Genomic DNA, 24157 nt, shown 5'->3' on the forward strand with positions numbered 1-24157 from the left:
ACCGTCAGCTGTGTCTCTGTAGGAGAAAGTTTTCAAAAAGCCGGCGGTAAAAGCAGAAGGTGAAGCAGGCGAACTAGCTTCTCTGGGCACAAGGACAAGCCAGAGATCACCTTCCAGTGAGCAGGTTTACGGACTGAAAAAAAACACACAGAGAGACCTCTTGTTAATGATTAAACGGACATTTAGTCAGTGGGAGTGTCGGTCGCAGCACAAGCTAAAACCACTGACCGACATTTTTTTTCCCTTTCCCAACTCTCTGATCAGTTTACAGGAAGATTTCCCCCGAACACACACAAAAAGCCTACAACCGCGTTGCCCCCATCAGCTCATGTTTCAAGGTTAAGAGTTTAAACCCTGTAGTGGTGCAACAAGCTCTCATTCTGTACGTAAGAGTGCAGCAACGAAAAAGACTCAGAATTTAAATTGTACTTCATTTAACATTAAACACGTACGGCAATTCTTTAATCCTGCCCATCAGTGTACTGGGGCCACTTATCCACGGAGCTTTACTTACTCAGGACCCAAACTGACGCATCATTAAATATTTCTCTTGCACAACCTTTGGCTGTGTTCAGGGGCGTATCTAGATACGAAGCTTTAGAGGGCCTCAGCCCCCAGCCACAATGCCAGGGTTAGTGCTCTAAAATTAATATAAATGGAATATACTTCTTTCAAATGTAGTCAGCTATTTTCACATTTGCAATTTCAACAGAATGTCAACTTCAAAAACAGCTTAAATAGCTGATGACATGTTGCAGTGTCTAAAAATAATTCATAATAAATTACACAGATTTAAATATACAGCTTTAAGGTGGAAACTTTAGTTATCAATCCTGATCCACAGTCTCAATCATTTTGACCAGAGTTTTCCAAAGTAAAGAACATTTTGTGAGGAGAGCACAGCATTTTTTCAGTCTCTTAACCACATGGAGGTCAACCAAATCATTAAGCACTTAAAGTAGCATTATTCAATAAACAAAGTGGAAAATCCCACTGCCAGGAAGCAAACTGGTAAGAGAGTTTTTTTTTAATTCATACAAACCCTCCCTTCATTCTGCAGGTTCAGCACAGAGCATCATCATCTATCCTAAATCCAGGAGTGGGGAGCAGATTTGTAGTCTGTGACACCAATGCAGTTTCAGCTATCTTGTTTAGGCGATGTATACAGCGATTTGAATCCCATCAAACACTACTATTCATATTAGCTAGTACATTCTTAAGAAAAACCACAGATATTTTTAAGTGTGCTGCTGGAAAGCACACAGTATCCATGAAATGCATGTCAACTTATTTGGTAAAAAATTTCCGGCTAACCTCACCGTCTGCCCATTTACTCACCTGATTCTTCCTGCTTTTCTACAATCACTCTGCCCTCTCTCTCCATCCTCCTCACACCTTCGTTCCATTGATAATAGCACAAACACTGCATTCAACTACAAAAAGCATAATACTATAATCTGATAAGATAAGATAAGATAACCTTTATTAGTCCCACACGTGGGAAATTTGTTTTGTCACAGCAGGAAGTGGACAGTGCAAAAGTTATGAAGCAAAAATTTGAATAAAATAAAATAAGAATAAATACAGTATACAACTGTACAGAATAGAATAAAATAAAATACTATATACAGTAGAATAAAATAGAATAAAATATGCAATAAGATAAAAATAGAATAGAAGTGCTATATACAACTCAGTAAAAATACAACGATGCCAGAAAAGATTATTGCACATTAGTGTTATGATGATCATTATTGTAATAGCAGTTGGGGATCCATTTTTGATATCAGTATAAAACACTGCTTAGTTATGTAAAATTATCATTAACAACTGTGGCCAAAACAGAAGCTACAGCTGTACATGTCTCGCCTGTTTCTTTTGCTCTCTCCCTCTGTGTCCTCCTCCCTCAGACCTTGTGCGATCACCCAAAAGTTAAAAGTAACAGTGAAACAGAATTTAGAAAGTAATAAGGCACAAATTGATCCATACCAATTTCTAGCAGTATTCAAACTGAATACAGGCTGCTGCTGGATATCGACAGGTAACAACCTTTTAACTTACTGTCACCTGGAACTGGAGCTGTGCTGTTAATAAAGACTGAAACCCAGTTTAAACAGAATAGGAATAGAAATCTTTAACAAACTGAAACAATAAAGTAGCTCATTTTCTGGCAACTGGCGATATGCCAGCTGACTATTACTATAGTTACTTTTAGGGGTGCTGTGATTAAATTTAAGGATTTTTTTTTTTAATGGGACCCCTAAAAAGGATCTGAGCTCACCTATGGCTGTGTTGCATTGGGTGCTTAAGAATTATATACAACAATAGGTATCATAACAGATAGAAAAACTCCTGCAACAGATGAGTTGTACTTTTTTCCTCTCTACTACCTTCTTAAAGATGTAAAGAAGGAAAACTGCCTGTACAATATTTAACAATAGGAGAAATTAGAGGAAAATATCTGACTCAGGCTGGTTACCACTTATATACTGGGGAGGCAGGTAAATGTAAACAAGTTGTAATAAAACCAAATCCGACATGATATCAGGACATTTATGTCCACTAGAGGGGGTTGTGTGCTGTATTTGGTTGAGTGTTTGTCCATACCCATTTGAGTAAAAAAGTTGAATATTTGAGCTTTTTTTTTCCCAAGGGCTGTTTTTATGCACATCATTACAGATATTTGCTTCAGGAAAAGAATACATTTCCAGTCGAAATAAGTGACTAAAAGTGAGTGGAGTAGGGTTAAAAAAAAAGCGAATCAATTGCTTAGTGGATATAGTGGCCTTTTATTGGTATTACCATATATGCATTTCAGTAAAGCAATGTTTAAATCTTCTTAGCTACAATCAGAAAAACTGAAAAAAACCCCAGCTTAAGCCACTTATACTAAATACAAAATAAATAAATGATAATAACAATAATAATAATACACATTAAAATATTTTTACCTGAGAAATGAATTGACTTTGACGGCTATATGTCTGGTTTCCTTGAGATTGACATGTCATTGAAATATGTGAAATATGTCATTTTTCTTTTTCTGATGTCAAACAATAGTGTGTAAAACATCACAGGACAAAGGTAATATTTTTAAACAGTGTGTTTTGTTACTTTACTGTCAACGAAATATTACCATTTATCTTCTGGTACATATACAAGAATAAAGAATTATTCAGTACTAACTTGCACAAACCAAGAAACAAACATAAATTATTGCAGAAATTCTGGCTTCTTTCAGTGGTTGTGTATTTTCTTTTAAAAAGCAGTACCTTATATTGTAGTATTCTATTCTATTCTATTCTATTCTATTCTATTCTGTTCTATTCTTACAAAACTATTGGATAATATCAAAATGAAAACTTCACTGTTTACCCAAAGGTTACATGTGAAATAATGTTCCAGCGCTTCAGAGTATTATTTATCCATTTTGTTACAACACATGGTTTCTGTGATTTCAGCAGCTGGCCTTGCACTTCCAGTAGATTTATTATTATCCAGGGTCATAAATGTTGCTGTGGTGTAAAGCATGTGTGTCTGAGTCCACCATGGCATAAAAACAACAGTACTTGTTGTTGTATTACGATGAACAAATGTTGAAAATTTTCTTGGTTTTAAATGTAAGCTAACTCAGTTTGTGTTTAGTCAATTAATTTGTATTTTCTTTAACCAAAGAAAGAACTTGCAAATATCGCTAAATGTTGCATAAGACTTTAAATGTCTTCTTTCGTGCTTAAATGCAAATTAAAGTGTAACACCATGCTTATGCTCTGTTTGACTCTTTGTAAAATTACAAAATGATTTGATTAAAAATAAATTACATATGAAGATGGTTAAGTTCAATCAAATTTACACAGTTTGTTTAAATGCAGGCTACCTGTACTATACAGTTGATTGATAAGTATTTTCATGATTAGGTGAGGTCTGTTCCATGATTTTTCCATGACAGTTTAAGCAGATAAAAGATCTGGAGTTTATATTATTTCACTGGAATGTAGTCATGAGGTCTAAAGAGATGTTAATGCCAGTGAAAGCGGTGTGATTAGACTCAAAAATCAAAATAAACCCATCTGAGACAGCAAAAACTTGACTAGAAACGGCCGAATCAACAATCTGACTTATTCATAAGAAGAATGAATGCTCCAACCAGCTCAGCAACACTGAAAGGTCTGAAAGACCAAAGAAGAAAACTAAAGTGGATGATAACAGAATTCTTTCTTTGCTTATGAAAAACTCCTTCTCAACATCTGGACAAGTCAGGAACAAGTTCCCTCTTGGAGAGGTAAGTGTGTTACTGTCAAGTGATGCATGAAATAAATTTCATGCACCTTGTTGTAAACCCTGTAAATATACAGGGTTTACAACAAGGTGCAAACATGAGGTTAAACTGAAGAACAAGAAGGTCAGATTAGATTTGCCAGAAAACATCTAAAACACCTCGCACAGGTTTCGAAAAACCATCTTTGAGAAGATGAAACCAAGATTAACTTGTAACTTGTAACTTAAGAAACATGGGAAGAGAAAGTCAGGAGAAGGAGAGAAACAGCTTGTGATCCATTTCACTACCACATTATCTGTGAAACATGGTGGAGACACTGGGCCTCATTTACTAATACATAAACAAGTTCACACGAAAAATTACTGTTAGATTTGTGAAACGTGCATGCCAGACTATTCTGATGTCAACAATGTGCGTATGCTAGTAAATCAAAAGCATTTGGAACCAACATGCACATTTCCTCACCCCCATTTCTCTGTGTACAAAACTATGTTTACCTCCAAGTGAAGCAGAGCACGTGGTGACGATGTTTTAAGAGAGAAGCCTGCACCTCTAAGACAAGAATTAAGGAGAAAGTTTGACTGTAGAAAATGGAATAACAGTGTCTGAGGTCCAAGGAGGAAGTGTTTCCACATAAGTCATGATCTTTCAAAATAATAATTAATTAAATAGAAAAAAACACTTAGGCTGACACTCACTGTTGCTTAAGTCAACAAAAAGTTTGAAAAACACTAACAGACAACAAGAAAAAATACGTGGAGAAATGTCCATGGCAGTCACTTTGTACATCTTTACAGACAGACTAAAAACACTAGCATTCACTCCATCTTATCTATCACACAATATAATACACTCTGCAACCCAACTCTCAGTCAGTGATACTCTGAAAAGCAAATGAACGGCTCATCACGTCAACTTTGGAGAAAAACGTCCGGGTTTCAGCATTAGTATGGCTTTCTTTCAGTATGTCCAGCACTGTGGTTTTGATTGTTTTCTTGTCGGCTTTGGAGAGGTTTGCTTTGAGTTTGAGCAGAGCCGAAACATGTTTTTCACTGTTGGGGACACAAAGAAGAAAGGGTTAAAAAAAAAGTGTATCATGTATTTCATGATTATGTTTATGATGATTGCCTGGGGACTCTGTTATCCAACTGGGAGACTTCAATGCTCATGTGGGCAATGAAAATGAGACCTGGAGGGGCGTGATTGGGAGGAATGGCGGTATTTCTGGATTGGCACACTGGGATGGTGGTTCCCATCTTTAAGAAAGGGGAACGGAGGGTGTGTTCCAACTATAGGGGGATCACACTCCTCAGCCTCCCTGGGAAAGTCAATGGTAGGGTGCTGGAAAGGGGTGTCCGTCCATTCGTCAAACATCAGATACAGGAGGAACAATGCGGTTTCCGTCCTGATCGTGGAATACAGGACCAGCTCTTTATCCTCTTAATGATACTTAAGGGTGAATGGAGTTTGCCCAACCAGTCTACATGTATTTTGCGGACTTGGAGAGGGCATTCGACCGTGTCCCTCGGAGTGTCCTGTGGGAGGTACTCCAGGAGTATAGCGTGTTTGGCCCATTGCTACGGGCCATTCGACCCTTATACAACCGTGGCAAGAGCTTGGTCCGCATAGCTGGCAATAAATCGGACTAGTTGTCGGTGGGTGATGGCTCTGCCAGGGCTGCCCTTTGTCAATGATTCTGTTCATAATTTTTATGGACAGAATTTCTAAGCATAGCCAAGTGGCGGAAGGATTTCCCCTGGGTAGTCTCAAAATCTCATCTCTGCTTTTCGCAGATGGTGTGGTTCTGTTGGCTTTATCAGGTGATGCCCTCACACTGGAACAGTTCGCAGCCGAGTGCAAAGCAGTGGGAATAAGAATCAGCACCTCCAAATCTGAGGCCATGGTCCTCAGCTGGAAAAGGGGGGAGTGTCCACTCCACGTCAGGGACAAGTTCCTGCCCCAAGTGGAAGAGTTTAAGTATCTCGAGATCTTGAGATACTGGGATGGGAGAAGGGAGTGGGAGATCAACAGATGGATTAGTTCTGCGGCTGCATTGGTGCAGACGCTGCACTGGTCTGTCGCGGTGCAGAGAGAGCTGAGTGTAAAAGCGAAGCTCTCAATTTAACGGTTGATCTACATCCCCACCTTCACCTACGGTCCCGAATTGTGGGTAGTGACTTAAAGAACGAGATCGCGGATACAAGTGGAGGAAATGAACTTCCTCCGAAGGGTGGCTGGCCTCTCCCTTAGAGATAGGGTGAGAGGTTCGGCCGCTGCTCCTCCATATCGAAAGGAGCCAGTTGAGGTGGTTCGGGCATCTGATAAGGATGTCCCCTGGGCCCCTCCTGGGTGAGGTGTTCCAGACATGTCCCCGGGGAGGCCCCGGGGCAGACCCAGGACACGCTGGAGAGAATATATCTCTCGATTGGCCTGGGAACGCCTTGGTGTTCCCCCGGACAAGCTGGAGGAAGTGGCTGGGAAGACGGAGGTCTGGGCTTCTCTGCTTAGGCTGCTGTCCCTGCGACCCGGCCCAGGATAGGCAGAAGAAGATGGATGGTTGGATGGATGGATGGATGGATGACACTGATCCCATCCTGACTAGTTTCTAATTGCCATGTTACGTCTTTTTCTGTGTGTAACCAGTTTCCTGCCCCTGACACACATTCTTCCTAATAGCTGTCAGTAACACATCACCAGACCTATTTAAACTACTGAAAAAAGTGAAGGTGGAAAATGTGTCAATTTCTGTTTTAAATACAACAGTAATTGGAACCCGTATTGGTGACACTGATATGTGCCTAGATGTACATGAATTCCAGGTTTCCACTACTTTTACCAAATAACTCCCCATAAAATCACACACTTCTGTGGTGTTGGTACTTTCAGTCACACAAACAGTCTATACGTGAGTGCTATCAACAGCAGTGTTTATGTCCCCTGATTCCCTTTCTCCTTTTCCTTTAAGGTTAGAAATAAGAGGTCTATACAGTTGGGTTTCTTGTGCCACATTTGGAAGAAAATCTTTCTTTTCACTCTAATTAACAGCATTATTGACTTCATCTACACACAATGCTCTCTCATGCCAGCACGTTTTAATTTCCATGAATGCTGAGAAGAAACATCTGAAACCAACTGAGATGTTTGGCTCAGTCTACTTCCTATTCCTCCTCACCTATCGATAAAAAGTGCAGTTGTTTTTGTATTAAAGTAAATAATTTCTGAGTCAATTCAAAAGTTACCTGAGGTCGGGATAAGCAGATCCCAGTGAAACGATTTGCATCTGTATGGCAGGAATATCTTGGAGTTTTAGCACTTCTGCAATGTTGGTCAGGATTTCCTTTAACCAGTCTTTTTTGGATCCCTGTGAAGACAAATCAGTGACGTCAGTTTAGTCTGCAAGTTTCCCAAAACTCTAATCAACATAGCTGGAGTTATTACACTGGGGTTTCCCAAGATCGATGATGTATTTGATACGTTCTTTCAGTTTCATGAATAATGTCTTTATTTATGCACCACGTAGTCATCAACCAATGGTCAGATCTTTGATACATTTGTAACTACAGTCCAGTTGTCCTTAAATGGGGGTTTTTCCTTCATTTCTACCATGTTTTACTCTATGTAAAATGTTTGTATAAAATATTAATTTATGAGCTACAGATAAAAATCTGTCATTTAAAAATCTTTATGACAAGGGCAATCATAATCTAAATTATATATTGACTTTTGGTCCATCATTTTCTATGAGTCAATACTTTTGTTCTTAAGGAATGAGTCAGGTTTTCCATTCCATTTCTTCTATATCATTGGAGGTTGACATTTTAGCCAACTCCTCTGACTTCCTTTTTGAATTTTATAGAACGTTTAATCAAAACTTCCAAACCAAATAAATGTGAAATGCAGCTGAATCTTATTCTTATTTTTTCCACAGCTCAGCAGAAATCTGATCACTTTTGGGTTTTATTCATGTCTCAGCTAAAGTGTGCATTAAAGATCAAGTCTCACCATTTTGGCAAACAGCTCGTGCAGTTTCTCTGCATTTTCTTTCACAATCTCGTAAGCCTTCTGCTGCTGATTGCTGTCCTTCAGTTTGACCTCTCCTTTCAGGAGCCTCTGGACATATTCTTCTGTCACTTCCTGGTGAAGCCGACCAATCAGCTCCTGAATTTAGCCCAAGTATATAAGTAGTCAGAGCGCATCATAATCCTTTTACTAAAAAGTTGACAATGAAGGCAATAATGGCCATTCAATCCATTATAAAGTTTCCTTCTTTCCTCCTTTTACCTGGTAAGAGGACTGACTCGAGCCCTGAAGTTCTTGAAGCTCTTCTTCAGTGCTTTTCAGCAGCTTCTCAAACGTGTTCTTCTTCAGCCAGTCACTGGTTCCCACCTTCTTGTAGTGTGGCTGTGTGAGGAGCAAATAACACATTTTTAAAAATCTTTGATTAAAACATATTAGGATTTAATCTTGAGCATTACTGATATCTGCAGTTGTAAAGAACTTACTTTGAGGATCTTGTGCACAGGAGTTAATAAATAAGTGTGGGCAGACTGTTTCATCTCAGTCAGGACCTGCAAACAGTTTTCCCGCACATCCTCTGGGAACAGATCACTCTTCACAAGAAGGTCCCTTTAGACAGACCACACAGGACACATTAGCTCACAGTGACGTATTCGCCTGTTATGAAGAAGTTAAAATCAGAATTTCCATCTAACTGGATCAGAAACATACCTGAACTGTTTGACACAGCTGAGGTTTGCCTTTATGAAAGCTTTGCTGTGCGGTTTGTTTTGCTTAATGATGTCTTCATGAAAATTTTGATACCTGTAGAAGATTAAGAACAGTTTTCACTTTTATAGTCTTGATATTAACAAAAATAAAACTAAAATGTATTTTTAAATATTTAAAAGACAGCCTTATGAAGCCTTGTTACCTCTGCATGAAGTCTGTCAGGTTGGATGTTATTTTCTGGGCCTTGTGCAGGTCTCTTACAGTTATATGTGCTGATGTCACGATGCCGTTGATAAACTGAAGACAAATGGATGGACAAATCAGTGGCAATTTTAAGTACTCAAAGCACTTTACACAGCAATGCACTTCCATCATTTTCAGATCCAGTTAAACTAACACCAGGAACCAAACCCAGTGCTTTACAATGTTAGTGACTAACCCAAGTGATTAAGCTACAGAACCATGGGAGGGTTTGAAACTGTGACTCTGATCTAACAGTAAATGAGCTTCTATAAATGACCAAAACAAAAATAATTGTCTTCCTTGTTTGTAAATCTTTTTCTCAAAGTTTCTCAAAGTCTTTTTCAGTTTGGTTATTATGTGAAGTAGGCTGGAAAATATTTGTCTGCACTTCTTTGGAAAGTTCTAAAGTGGATAACAGAGTAATGTCATTTTGCACATTTTGTTCTCCTATAATCAAAACAATGCTATGTCATTACTTCACCACAACAATTTTATTGCACAGTTCTGATATAGCAATATATCCAAAGCCTCTCACAATGGTCAATGTGGTGGTGGTGAGGTCCCTGGCTCAACTGCAGGGGAGGAGTGGAGCAGTGAGATCAAGGGGGATGGAGGGACCCCCCTTGAGGTGTCAGGGATTTAACTAATGAGGTTTCTCTCTTTGTAAATAATGAAGCCAGAGACCTAAGATGAGAGGTGTGTGAGCTGGAGACCAGCAGGAAAGCAGGTGGAGTGGGTGCCGTACCTGTCAACAAGCAAATGATTTGCAATAAACACTCCTCAACATGATGCAGTGTGTCAGGTCAGTCACTATAGTCAACAATTACAAGTCAACAAACGCATGACTCACTATAAGAATCCTTGAAGTTGGCCACCGCAAGTGACACCTTTCACTTTATATTAACACCTTTTTATAAAAGCATCAATTTCAGCCTCTTTAATATTATGTTGTTGCAGCAACTCTACCTGGATGACATCATAGGCCACGGGACTGGCGTAGCAACCATCATCTCTTGTCGGCTCCTTTCCTTGATCCCACTCTTTCTTTGCTTCATCCAATACTCGGCCAATAAAAATCATCAGGTCGCTCTAAGCACACAACAACACACAGCTGTCACTTTTAAACTGCTTTCATGTGTAAAGATTTAATTACTGACAGTAATAATTACATCTACAATATTATGTCTAAAAAAATATCCGTCAAAACCAGCAACTCTTTGATGCTGGACTTGCACATCTCACTTTAAGCCCTGCAATGACCATACTGATTAACTGGATACACGCCTTAGATCCACTGTGTTACCTGTTGTTTGCTGAGGTACTCCTCCTCCAGAGGTTTCAGTAACTCATCAGGAAGCAGGTTTCCCAGCGCTTCAGTATTGATATTATTGGCCAGCTCAGGTTTTTCAAGGATTCTGGTACACAGAGCAGATAACACATGAGTTTCTATAAACACCCCAAGTTGTGTTTAGTCTACAAAAATGTCATTTTACTTAGCACATTAAGAAAACAAGAAATTAGCCGTTACATTTGTATTATTATTCACTATCTATCTGTAATTGTTCAGGTATTTTACTCTTCTAAAAACAATGAAGGACCTCACACTGACAGACGTCATCATGTTTAGGCACAGAAAGATGCTACTTCAAACAATAATTGAACTGGTGGCTTACCCTGGATAAAACTCCTTCACCCATCGCAGGAGGAAGCTGCAGTCCTTGTCATCCAGAACAAAGTCTGCAATCTTTTTGAGTCTTGCGCTGAAAGTTTGATGGTACTGTCTTGCATAAAAGTTACAGATGTCCATCTCTGGTGGGTAGCAGTTCTTCACCTCCTCCACCACCCACTGCAGGTCCTCCTTCAGCTGCCTGCCCATGGACTGGATGTCTGCCTGGATCGAGGACTGGTTCATCTGGTCACCAGTGGGGCTCGATTGGTTATCCATACGCCCTTTCACTAATTCATGAAGCACTTTGTCATGGTGCTCCTTCCACTTCTTGGGCCTCCAGGCTGGTGGCGTCCGGCATCTTTGTCTCCACAGCTGGTCCTGCTCTTCCTCAAGGTTGATGGCTTTCACTGCAGATGTCAAAGCAGACACTGATGCTTCCTCACTGCTGAGAGAAAGACTCTGCTGCAGAATCTGCCATACACGCTCTGCAAGAGCTTTATGGTCTGCAGCAAGCTTTTCTACTGCTTCCTTGTTAGCCTCAGCTGTCTCCCAAAACAGATGTTTCTCCCTGTCTATCAGTTGCTGAGTGGCCTCACAAAAGGCTTGCATTTCAAGGAATTCCTCAAACGTAGGTTTCACTGGTGGACAAAAAGAAAGACAAATCTTTGAATTTCTTTTAGATTATCAGTACTATTTTATAGATGAATCACCCAGGCTCTCTGGGGTTCTCTTGATATTTATCACTAAACATCTAAACAAATCTTCCTAAACAGTGAAATGAATGCTGCACATGTACTATATACACATAATTAAATATCATGAAAATAACTGTAATTCAACTTATGCCAAGGATATTAACATGGGATTCAACAAATAAAAAAATATTTGTACTTCCCACCTTCCACCGAGGAGCGTCTATCCTCGTGTCCTTTCTGTCTAAAAGAAAACTCTCTCTTAACAGTATTATTGGGATCTGAAACAAAAAAGCGCAAAGTTTAATGAAGTTTGAATAACAGACTGCAGACATGAGTTCTGGTCTTTTGTTTTCTCCACGTTCCACAGACAAGCATCAGCAGTGCTTTTTGTTGTGAACTCAGTGCCAAAAAAAGATGTTGTCTTTTTGCCCATTATTGTCATGTGTAGCTGTGGCAGGCATGAAGGAGGTGGACCCAAGTGCAGAACTCAAACATGAAGGATGAACTAAAGGAGGCAGTTTTATTGCTGGGGAAATTGTTAAAAGCGTAAACTCACAAAAAACAACAAAATTTTAAAAAAATGGAAACTAGTAACAAAAACACTGGGAAAAGAAAACTTACACCAAGAAACTACAAATGAGGAGCTACACTGAAACTAGAAACACAGGGAGATGTACACACATGAGGAGGTACGATGTGACAAAGGGCAAAGAAAAACACAGGGCTTAGATATTCAGAGGAGTAATAAGGGGAACAGGAGTGAGCTCTGCAGCAAGCTTTTCTACTGCTTCCTTGTTAGCCTCAGCTGTCTCCCAAAACAGATGTTTCTCCCTGTCTATCAGTTGCTGAGTGGCTTCACAAAAGGCTTGCATTTCAAGGTATTCCTAAAATGTAGGTTTCACTGGTGAACAAAAACAAAGAAAAATCGTTTTTAATTATCAGTACTATTTAATAGATGAATCGCCCAGGCTCTGTTAAACTGCTTTGATACTTTCTCAAGTTTTCACCCCTAAAGATGAAACAGGTCAGAAGAAGTGTTTATAGCCATTATTATTTTTTTGTTTCACAATTTTACTGTGGAAAACACTTGTATTTATAACATGTTTCCTACTGCAACTTTGGACCTCTGACCTTTATAACGATTTGAATACATGTCCAATGTTCCTGAATAAGTTTTGTTGGAAAACAAAATAAACTGATCAAAAAATGTTCGATATTTATTACTAAACATTTAAACAAATCTTACTAATGAGTGAAATGAATGCTGCACATGTACTATATGCACATAATAATAATTAATAATAAGAAAATAAGAAAAATGATTATAATGAAACTTATTTCAACTATATTAAAATGGAGTTCAACAAATAACAAATCAAAAATAAAAAACATTTGTACTTCCCACATTTTTCTTCCTTCAAGTCTTCAGAGGGGAGTGTATCCACTTCCCTTTTCCATCTCCATAGAAAAGATTCGCTCATTCTCTTTAATCTTTTATCAAACTTTGGCATACGGGGTTCTAAAAAAGAAAAGCAAACATTTTAATGTAGTTTGAATAACAGACTGCAGGTTTTCTCCCCTTTCCACAGACAAACATCAGCAGTGCTTTTTGTTATGAACTCAGTGCCCAAAAAATTATTGTTGTTTTTTTGTCCACTATAATGACCACTGCAGAGAACATTTTATTAAACATTTTACCGAGAAAAAATCCTGTGCAGATTTTAGCCACTTTGGTTTGTTCTTTCATGACTGCATGATCGTAAATATGAAATCTGATAATAGGGCTTTTTAACAGTTATTTGGAGTTTTTATAGTAAGGTCAGGGGTAACAATCCATGAATTAATGAGATACATTTAGTTGTTAATATACTGGTTGTCCAGCCATCAAAAAACTGTAATTCCAAAGTGTCACATATAAATGAATATTGGCATTTACGTGGTTTCATTTTTACAGTGCATGGTTAAGTTATCAATTACATCCTGGAAATATTCTAGATTCCAGCCATTTTGCATACATTAAATATATTTTTTAAAGCATGGATTATTGACCAGGTTAAAAATTTTATTTGAAGGCATCAGATCAGGATTCAGGAAACTGTGATGAATATTTTTCCTTATTTTATTTTTCAGCTTCACAAGAAAATGAGGGGGCAACATAATCACTAATAAATGTTCACTAATAAATGTTAATGTTACACTACTAAATACAAATAGCAGCTTTACTTAGTCTAAGGAGCTTGGAAAGAAAAGCATCTGGACTTCTTTAAGTTGCTTAAAGACTTTTCACCTCTCATCGGAGAAGCTTCTTCAGTTCTAGGGTCAAATGGTGGAGAGTTCCAGATTTAAGCCCTGTGGGAGTATCCCCCCTCTCCTAATGATCCTCTAACTAATCACACGAGCAAGATGTGAAGACGGGTGTAGGTCACAATCACTCAGGGTTTCGGGTGAGCTCATTGTGAAACCTGGCCCCACCCTATCATGTGATTTCCTGAGGTCAGATGGCCCAGGATGTGAGTGGGCGTTAAGGCGTCTGGGAAGGGATCTCAAAACTGGATTATAGATGGCAGACAGTTGGTGTCGTAAGCCACTGCCTATGTTCAAAGATGGTCGTTCACAGTGGACATAGATGGCTTCTTTCACTCTTCTTTCAAACCATCTGTTCTCTCTGTCCAAAATGTGAACATTGGCATCCTCGAAAGAGTGACCTTTGTCCTTTAGATGCAGATGCACAGCTGAGTCTTGTCCCGTGGAGGTGGCTCTTCTATGTTGTGCCATGCATTTATGAAGTGGCTGTTTGGTCTCTCCAGTGTAGAGGTCTGGGCATTCCTCGCTACACTGTACAGCATACACACCACGTTGTTAAGTTTGTGTTTAGGAGTTTTGTCTTTGGGATGAACCAGTTTTTGTCTAAGTGTGTTGCTGGGCCTGAAGTACACTGGGATGTTGTGCTTGGAGAAGACTCTCCTGAGTTTTTCCGATACACCGGCTACAACAATGTTGTTTCGTTTGTCTTTCAGATCCTCCCTAGTTGGTGTCTGATCTTCTTTTCTGTGCATCTTTGCTGACTTGTGAAAGCCCAATTAGGATAACTGCATTTTTTAAGAGCTTCCTTTACATGTACACTTTCCCCCTGAGATCCCTTTCCAGACGCCTTAACGCCCACTCACATCCTGGGTCATTTGACCTCAGGAAATCACATGATAGGGTGATTTCCTTGGCTGACTGTGACCTACACCCATCTACACACCTTGGCTCATGTGATTAGGTAGAGGATCATTAGGGGGACCATTGTCCCTCTCGGTGGGTTCCTCCCACAGGGCTTAAATCTGGGACTCTCCACCATTTGACCCCAGAACTGAAGAAGCTTCTCGGATGAGAAGTGAAACGTCTTCAACTTAAAGAAGTCCAGACGCTTTTCTTTCCAAGCTCCTTAGACTATGATGACCTGGATAACTGAGAACCTTCACAGACAGCAGCTTTACTTGCTCAACATTTGATTTTACTCCTGGTTGACTTATCTGCAGCCTTTAATAGTATTAATACTTCTCTTATTAACAGACTAGACAGAGTTGGCATTACTGGTACTGCTTTCAAATGGTTTCTTCATACTTATCCAACAGATACTTCAGAATTTGTATGAATCAGCGTATGTCCTCATCTGCACCCCAAGTCTCAGTCCTTGCACCAGTTTTCTTTATATATGTCACCCCTGAGCGATCGACATAATCATTTTAATAGAGTTTCATACCATTGCTATGCAGATGACACAGTTTACTTTTATGTCAAACTCAACAACCTTAACAGCCTTTCCTCCCTCAGTGACTGCTTCTCTGCCATTACTAATTGGATGTAGTCAAATTTACTTCATCTCAGTTTCAGTAAAACTGAGGTTCTAGTACTTGGCCCCGGCAGTTTCTCTAAGGAGATGAGTCAGTACATCGGCCCCTTCACTAATGACTTCTAAAACTAAAAACCTTGGTATAATTTTTGACCAACACCTGAATTTTGAAACTCACGTCTCAAAGCTCACCTAAACTTGTTTCCTTGACCTCAGGAATATTGCAAAATTCTGTTACTAACACATAACACTCTATATGGTTAGGCCATTGCTTATACAGCAGAGCTTCTGAAACCTTATCACTGCAGGTGGCCTTTCCGATCCACTAACCAGGGTCTTCTATCTGTCCCTCACTTTGATTATAAAACCAGAAGTGATTGTGCTTTTGAGGTTGTTGCACCCAAACTGTGGAACAGCCTTCCTCACTCAATCAGGTCTGCTAACTCTGTTATTTGATTTAAAAGGTTTATTCCTGAGCCTGGAGCAGCTCTTGACAAAACGACCTGGCTAGCATGTACAGAGACCTGACCACAACATCTTTGGAATGAGTAGAAGCAACTAGGTCTTATTACTTAACACCACCTGTGGACCTCAATAATACACTTGTACCTGCACCCAGACGGCATGGCAACGGATGGCAAATGCAGTTTGTAGCCGGACCTAACTATCTGATGGAAAGCCTAGAATCAAGAGTGGAGGCTTTTCCAGCAGCAGATTAGTGCCCATGGTTTAGCATGAGAAAGTTAATGTCCACATACTTTTTTCATAACTTTTCAAACTTTAGTCAACATAGACTATGTTAATGTAAATACTAAAAAATGTTTGTAGAAGTTTAATATTTAAATATTGCCGGTATGTAGGATCATTGCTCTAGTATTAAAGTTAATCATTTAAAGTAAAAAAGTTAAAAGGAATACTTAAATAAAGCACAGATAGCTGAAAATAAAATAATAGGTACAGTAAAAAGTATTTGTACTTCCCACCTTTTTCTTCCTTCAAGTCTTCAGAGGGGAGTGTATCCACTTCCTTTTTCTGTCTCCAACGAATTGATTCTCTCAGTCTATTAAATGTATTATCAAACTTTGGGATAATGGGTTCTAAAAAAAGAAAAGCACACAATTTAATGTAGTTTTAATGACAGACTGGAGGCATTAATTTCTGGTCTTTTGTTTTCTCCACTTTCAACAAACAAAAATTAGCAGTGCTTTTTGTTCTGAACTCAGTGTCAAAAAATTATTGTTGTTTTCTTGTCCACTATAATGACCAGGGGATTACAGAGAACATTTTAATAAACGTTTTACAGAGAAAAAATCATTTGCAAGTGTGCAGATCTTAGCTGCTTTGGTTTGTTTTTTCATGACTGCATGATCTTAAATATGAAAGCTGATAATGGTGATTTTTAGGAGTTTTTATAGTAAGGACAGGGGTAACAATCCATGAATTAATGATGTACATTTAGTTGTACATCAAGTCCAAAGTGTCACATATAAATGAATACAGGCATTTAATAACAAAGAGCTAATTCCTGAGCCTTGAGCAGCTCTTGAAGCAGGAGTGGTGACTTTCCAGCAGCAGATTAGTGCCCATTGAGTTCCCCCCTATCAATTGCTACTCTGGTGGAGGGGTTTGTGTGTTCCAGAGATCACAGGGCTATAACGTTGGGGGGCTTTTGTCCCATGGTAGAGTCTCACATGGCAAATTGGTCTTGGGTGAGGCACCAGACAAAGAGAAATTCAAAAACCCATATAAGAAGAAGATCCAGGGTATAGCATGGATTCCCAGCATAGGGTTACCGGGGCTCCGCTCTGGAGCCAGGGTGTTCCAAATGACAGTTAAAAGTACCAGGCCTTCCTGGAGTTCATGAATAGGGTGCATGAGGGTGCTCCAGCTGTGTTCTCTTACTGGGAGACTTCAAAGCTCATGTGGGCAATGACAGTGACACCTGGAAAGGCGTGATTGGGAGGAACAGCCTGCCAGATCTGAACCCGAGCAGTGTTCTGTTACTGGACATCTGTGCCAAACCACAAAACACAAACCACAGCAAACACCATGTTTGAACATAAGGATGTCCATAAATGCACGTGGCACCAGGACACCCAAGGCACAGGCTGATTTTGTAATTGTATCATCAGATCTGCAGCCATACGTTCTGGACACTCAGGTGAGTGTCCAGTTGAGTTGTCCACTGATACCATCCTGGCTATGAGATGGATTAGGAGGCGGGCAAGGATAGTGAGGGAGAGCTGGGAATACCTGGAAGAGGCCCCCATCTGCAAGATTTTCAACTCCCACCTCTGACGGAGCTTCGACAGATTTCCAAGGAGACAGCAGGGGCTGGGTCCTTCAAAGAGGGGTACTGGAGGGTGTGCTCCAACTGTAGGGATCACACTCCTCAGCCTTCCCGGGAAAGTATATGCCAGGGTGCTGAGTGAGGGGAGTGGGAGATCGGCAGACAGATTGGTGCTGAGGCTGCAGTGATGCAAATGCTGTACCAGTCTGTCGTGGTGAAGAGAAAACTGAGTGTAAAAAGTGAAGCTTTCAATTTATCTTCGCCCCCACCCTCACTTACAGTCAACAGTTTTGAGTAGTCACCGAAAGTACAATATCACAGATACAAATGAGCTTTCTCCACAGGATGGCTGGCCTCTCCCTTAGAGATAGGGTAAGGCATTCAGCCATCCAGGAGGCGCTCAGAGTAAAGTCGCTGCTCCTCCACATCAAAAGGAGCCAGTTAAGGTGGTTTGGGCATCTGACAAGGATGCCTCCTGGGCACCTCCTGGGTGAGGTGTTCCGGGCATGTCAGACCGGGAGGAGACCCCTTTATCTCTCGGCTGGCCTGAGAACACCTTGGTGTTCTCCCGGACAAGCAAGAGGAGGTGGCTGGAGAGAGGGAGGTCTGGGCTTCTCTGCTAAGGCTGTTGCCCCCACGACCCGGCCCCGAATAAGCAGAGGAAGATAGATGGACGGATCTCTGCATATTTAGTTAGAAGTTAGTTTAGAAATTTCACCTGTGTTTGATCGTGTTAGTGGTCTGGACTTTTTCTGGTTGCTCTTTGGAGAGGTGGATGCAGAACCAGCACTCAGACCTAACAGAGAGGGAAGAAGAGCACATTAGTAGAAGCTGGATTTTCTGTTAAACTGACTGTTTAGTCCCAAGTTTCAAAAACACATTTGTCTTTGCCATGTCACAGGGATACAAAACTAACTCTGAAGTTTATTTTCCTTTATGTGGGTGTTTGTGTGTCCATGGCTTTGACATTGCTTTGTATTATGCAAACTGAAGAACGCAAATTTAAGTCATGTTGGAAACAAAACAGGCTGGTACAGCACAGTGCCAGCACCTAAAAGTGAAACTGATCGGCAGAATCTTGAAAAACAGTCTGACCTCATTTCTGACCAGATGATGATTTCGAGTTAATGACTTGTGGTAAATTACCTAATGTGTACAACTGAAATGTATAACTGTATCTTTGATAGAGGCTGAGAGCGTAGCATCTGAAATTAAACACTGGGTAAAATTTTGCTGTAGTGTGTTTACGTTCCAGTATGATGTGTCTTAAATGGAGTTGTTTTGATTTGGTGCTTTTCCTGTATGACATTATCAGTCCCCCATCACTGTGGAGGAATTTTGCCCCAGTCTTCTTTACAATGATGCTCTCTACAGGTCCTGCCACAGGATTCAGGCTCTGGACTTTTTCTGGGATAATTCAAGTCATTGATTCTTATCGCCATTCTGTTGTAGATTTGCTGCAGTGCATGAGATCATTGTCCTATTGCATGACCCACTTTGGGCCAAAAGATGGTTTCACATTTGACTGTAGAATACTGAAAAGTCTCACAGTAACATAAATTTTGACATGCTCCACTGCAAACAGAATTGGACAATGGTTTTTGCTGCTTATTTATTCTAAAGGCTACACAAAAATAGGAAGATGGTAATTTGCTATTAATGAGGGGGGAAAAATCACATTTTTATGGAATATGATAGACATTAATTTCTGTGATAAAGAGCAATGTGCTTACATCTTCCATTTTTTTGTATTTAAAGTCTGAGGTGAGTTTTTTTGTATGTTTACCAGCACCAGAGGAATGCTTGTCTGCTTATGTATGACCCAGGCATTCCTTCATTTAGCAAACGGACATGTTCCAACAAGTTTATCAGTCTTTTTGTGTTTTGTTTGATTTTTCTACCTCGGCCTAGAAGATTATGTCTTTGATAGTGTTTGTGTGCATGTATGCACGTAATTCTGTTTGAAAACATAGTAGCTTTAAAAGTTTTGGATGAATTCTGAAACTGTAGACCGAGGTCATGTTAACTATTCATTAAAATTTACCTTTAACTATGATTTTTAGTCTTGTGTTCATTGTTTCTTACTGCCAGTGTTTGTACTGACAACATAAAGGTATATAGAGGATGATATATATGGGCAAGGTAAATATGACATCTCAGTTTGCATACAAATATCATGTTTTTCAAGTTAATCCTAAAATGCATTATATCTTTAAAGAAAGTTTCATCAATAGAAAGAGAATGAGCTGCTAGTTAATTAGAAATACGGGTGGGTTTAAAAAAAACAATTTCCAAATTCAAATCGATTTTAATTTAAATAATCTGATATTAATACATTAAATCCTGAAACTGTTTTTTAAATATGGATTTCAACAACCACAAAACAGATAAAACTCCAAACAGTTAAAGAGCAGGCAAACAGATTCAGCAACGAGATGTAAAACAAAGCGTGGCTCTTTCTCAGTGTACTTTGAGACCAATTTCCCACCAGAAATCTCTATTTTCTGCCTCATTGCCTTGCTTATTATGCACCGGTCTAAAGCGGTGTACAGTGCAGTTTGATGCTTTTCCCCCCCCAAAAATGACCTCCATCAAGAAAGTTCAAGAAAGAGAATTTCTGCTAGTCTCACAATTGTCAGCTTTATTTTTATACCTAGAGAGTTTACCCTGAATTTTTAATTGTCGAGAAAAAAAAAAGTTAGTTCACTTTGTGTATGTCATAGCACCAGGATGAATACAAAGTAACTACTTTAGGATCTGTTCATAATTTGGAAACATTTTTAATTTACAAGGTTTAGAAGGTTTTGACAGTACATAACCAAGACAAATGGTCATAAACTTGCATTTGCAGAAATCAGTGACAATACCCAGTCTTATTTAGAAATATACTGTAGTATAATATTATATAATTCGCTCAAGTTAATCATGTTCAATTATTTACAAATCAATATCTCTTATCCATTACCTGCTCCTACATAATGTTTGTGTCAAAGTAAATCTGTCATTGCTATCTTCATCTGATTTTTACTGCATTACAAATTTCTTGTAGGATATTTAAAAAGAACAAAAGAAAACTAAATAAATATATACAAATTGCAATACTGTTCTCTTAAAAGTAAACAGAGTGAGCTGCCGTGGTGGAGCTTTGTGAATGCATGTCTCCTATAATCAAACATCACTGTTAATGTCTTGGACAGGGGGGACACATTTCTGCACCTACAGTTTCTAAATGTAATGGTGCCTGCCTTCTGTCAGCTTGATAGATTTCTTCTTTTGCTCTTTCTGCACTTTTCCCACACAACTTCTCCTTCCACCTGCACATACTGTGTGTACAATAGAACCCACATCTCAGAGGAATGACTTCACACAGGCTTTCATGCAGGTCCTCTAGGGAAATATATGCAACCCTGACTCTCAAAAAGCTGGGAAACACTCATACTGTAAATGAAGATTTTAGGCATAGAACATAGAAGACATATCAAATGTAAGCACTGATGGCTAGCTTGCCATCAGTGCTTACATTTGAAAGCAGATTTTATAAAGACCCCAACGGTACTCACTGGGTGACGGAGGTTGTGTTGGAAGCCGGAGGCTCCTTTTAAACTTCCCCATCATGCCCAAATTTATGACACCATCAGTCGACGTCTTCTCATCGCTCTTGATGGATTTGTTGCTCTTGGTGGACACCGTGTCATTGCTGGGGTTCTCAGTGGACTTGTCCATCATTTGTGACATTTTATTTCATTATCTACCCAACTGTGAGAAAGAATACAAAAGAAATGTTTAAAGACAAAGTATGTTAAATTTTAAGTAACCAGTCTGTTTGGAAAATGTAAGGAGGAGAGCAGGAGCACAGATGTTCATGTAAAAATGTAGGCACTAAATGTAAAAAGTAATAAATACTCAAATAAAGTAATGAAGTATTTGTATTTTGTTACTTCCCATCTCTGGATTTTAATAATAATTAAGTGAATAAGATCTTACATAATAAAACCTGTATAAGTACTGTATACAGAACCAATTCATTGTGGCTTTCACCAGGATCATCCTAAAACTATATTACAGATAACATTTTATATCGGATAGAGTACAAAAACAGAGAACAACGTGTTTTTTGTAATTTGGGAACATTTCCTCTCATCTCTCAGGTCCTGGACTTTAAATATATTGTTTATCTGCTGTTGATCGTTTTTAGGCCTCGCAAAACTTCAATTTGTCCGGTTTACTAAATATTTCAAGGACATGCTGCACAACGTGCTGAGATAAGAAATTAGATGTCGCTGAACAGCAATGCGTGTGCGTGTTTGTGTATGTGTGTGTGTAGAGAGAGAGACAGCAGAGTGATTTCTCTCGCAGTTTTATTTTCAAGATTGATATTCAGTCCGTGTATGCAAACCGTATCTAGTTACAGTAAAGAGAAAAAGGTGTACTTACCTCCGGTTTCGCACAAATGACAGAACTTCCACAGTTTCTTCCCGCTTCACCTGCGTTCGGTTTAGTTGAGGGTTGGCAAGAGGGTGTGACCGGGGCGCGCGATGGGGGCGCATTTACAATGGGCAACGTTACTTTCTCTGAGAAAGCCATGTAAGAGCAAGCGTTTACAGAGCAGGCGCACAAACGAGGGGGGAAAGCAAGCGTGTCACTTTCCCAGAAATTTCCCAGCTTCCCGTCATCCAGTCTAAGCTGCCTAGAGTCTATTCTAGAGCCAGAGAACCTTACATGATTGTTTTGTGAATGTCGCATCTCGTTTCATGGTCAAACGCACAGCTAGATTTTTCGTTTTTTCTGGCCGATGTTTTCATTTTTGTTTTTTTTGGAACGCTATAAAAAAAATGAAAGGTGGTGGATTGGCCAATTGGTCTTGATCGACATGGGCTAGACCCTCCCCCTTGCTTGGGCAACGCTCTGAAAGCTATCTTATTACAGACAAAGAGAAGAAAATGGTATTGAGGTGAAAAGGAACGCGATTTGTCCCGTACTTCAGCTAGACGGTAAAAAAAAAGCTGAATTTATTCTGCGTCTTTACGCTGTCAGCTGTCTCTTCTTCTCTCATTCTCTCCCCCTCCCTCTCCTGATCAATGATCAGCTGATCGGCTTTTCTGTGGCAAGTCCAGTCTCTCTTGTTTGTTTATCGCCCACTTTGCGCCAGAAAGAGGAAACCAGCGGATGTCGACGTTTAAGCTTTATAAGCTGTTGTTAGAATTTATTTAATATTCTTTTCTAGTATCAGCTGATTTTTGCTGGAGCCACAGCCGTAAAATTTGCTGGTCGGTTTGTATATCTGGTGAGAGGGAAACATGAAGATGAAACCAGGAGATGTCCTTACTGAATCATCAGAGCTGAACAGGTGATGGAGAAACAGGTTTACCTTTTAGGTGACATGAATGAGTTGAAGGGGAGTTATGAACTGTTTCTGACAGACAAATAACACCAGGATCCTTTTCTAAGTAGCTGACAGCTACGTGTGCATGGGTGGGTCTAGCAAAGTTTTGCCAGGGGGCCAGGTAGGGCATTAACAGGGAGAGGGGGGCACAAAGAAATACTTTTCTTTCTTATTCTCATTTAAAATGTCTGGCTTTTAATAAATAATTATCTAAATCTTACAACCAAAGTGGTCATATGATGTAAAATGTATAGAAATCATACATATATACCAACAAGACTGTGTACATCACTGTCACAACAGCGTTCGTTTTCATTCAAAGACTTTATGGCTCTTCCTATGATACCTGGTGGGCTGGTCTCTAGTCAAAATGGCCGGGCTGATGTTTTTTTGTCCAAGTCCAGCCCTGGTCAAATGTATACTTTACAGGTGAAGAAACAAGCTCTCATATTGTTGTTTCGGTTTTATGTCAGGCAGGTAAATAAACAAAAGTTGTAATAAAACCAAATCCAACCTGACATCAGGACATGTATGTCCACTAGAGGGGATTGTGTGCTGTATTTGTGTGTGCAGTGGTTGAGTCTTTGTCCATACCTTTTGGGGGAAAAAAAAGTTGAATTGGCTTTTTTAAATAAGATGATATAAATATTTGAGATTTGTTTCCAAGTTCTGTTTTATGCACATCGTTACAGATATTTGCTTCAATAAAAGAAGACATTTCCAGTCCAAATAAATGACCAAATGTGAGTGGATTAGGCTGATAGTGCTTAGTGGATATAGTGGCTTTTTATTGGTATTATAAAATATGCATTTCAGTTACACAATGTTTACATTTAACTTAGCTACAATCACAAAAAGTGAAAAAAAAATCCAAACATTTGAATCAACTTATACAAAACACATAATAATGATAATAATACACATAAAAATAAATTTACCTGAGATATGAATTGACTTTCACAGTTATGTCTGGTTTCCTGTACAAAATGACAAACATGTAATGTTATTTATTTGATGTGAAATATGTCATTT

The 24157-nt window shown here is 39.3% G+C and overlaps 1 protein-coding gene across 3 annotated transcripts; it reads right to left on the reverse strand.

Annotated features, from left to right (window-relative positions):
- Positions 1-14: 14 nt before the first annotated feature.
- Positions 15-22403, reverse strand: LOC134646176 (tumor necrosis factor alpha-induced protein 2-like). 3 transcript variants are annotated; one of them, XM_063499927.1, is made up of 16 exons: positions 22177-22403; positions 21303-21498; positions 18461-18538; positions 16436-16549; positions 13020-13133; positions 11818-11892; positions 10924-11557; positions 10554-10665; positions 10217-10339; positions 9210-9304; positions 9008-9100; positions 8782-8905; positions 8561-8680; positions 8282-8437; positions 7519-7640; positions 15-133 (listed from the first exon to the last, which is right to left on the reverse strand). In XM_063499927.1, exons 2-16 carry the CDS (start codon positions 21475-21477, stop codon positions 127-129), a joined length of 2142 nt encoding a protein of 713 aa, XP_063355997.1. In that variant the 5' UTR covers positions 21478-21498; positions 22177-22403; the 3' UTR covers positions 15-126. The 3 variants fall into 3 exon arrangements, with proteins under 3 accessions (XP_063355997.1, XP_063355998.1, XP_063355996.1); XM_063499926.1 differs by lacking the exon at positions 15-133 and adding an exon at positions 2817-5331; XM_063499928.1 differs by lacking the exons at positions 15-133; positions 18461-18538; positions 21303-21498; positions 22177-22403 and adding exons at positions 2816-5331; positions 17745-17797.
- Positions 22404-24157: the final 1754 nt, after the last annotated feature.

Source organism: Pelmatolapia mariae, linkage group LG16_19 (assembly GCF_036321145.2).
Source record: "Pelmatolapia mariae isolate MD_Pm_ZW linkage group LG16_19, Pm_UMD_F_2, whole genome shotgun sequence".
Lineage (NCBI taxonomy): Eukaryota > Metazoa > Chordata > Actinopteri > Cichliformes > Cichlidae > Pelmatolapia > Pelmatolapia mariae.

Bases quoted from the DNA above. Each gene is read 5' to 3' on its own strand.
- LOC134646176 (XM_063499926.1), bottom strand. From the start codon at position 21,477: ATGTCACAAATGATGGACAAGTCCACTGAGAACCCCAGCAATGACACG. The intron at 11,558-11,817 runs GTGGGAAGTACA...TTTGTCCACCAG, and splicing joins TAGACGCTCCTCGGTGGAAG to TGAAACCTACGTTTGAGGAA. The intron at 7,641-8,281 runs GTGAGACTTGAT...TTGTCTTCACAG, and splicing joins ACGAGCTGTTTGCCAAAATG to GGATCCAAAAAAGACTGGTT.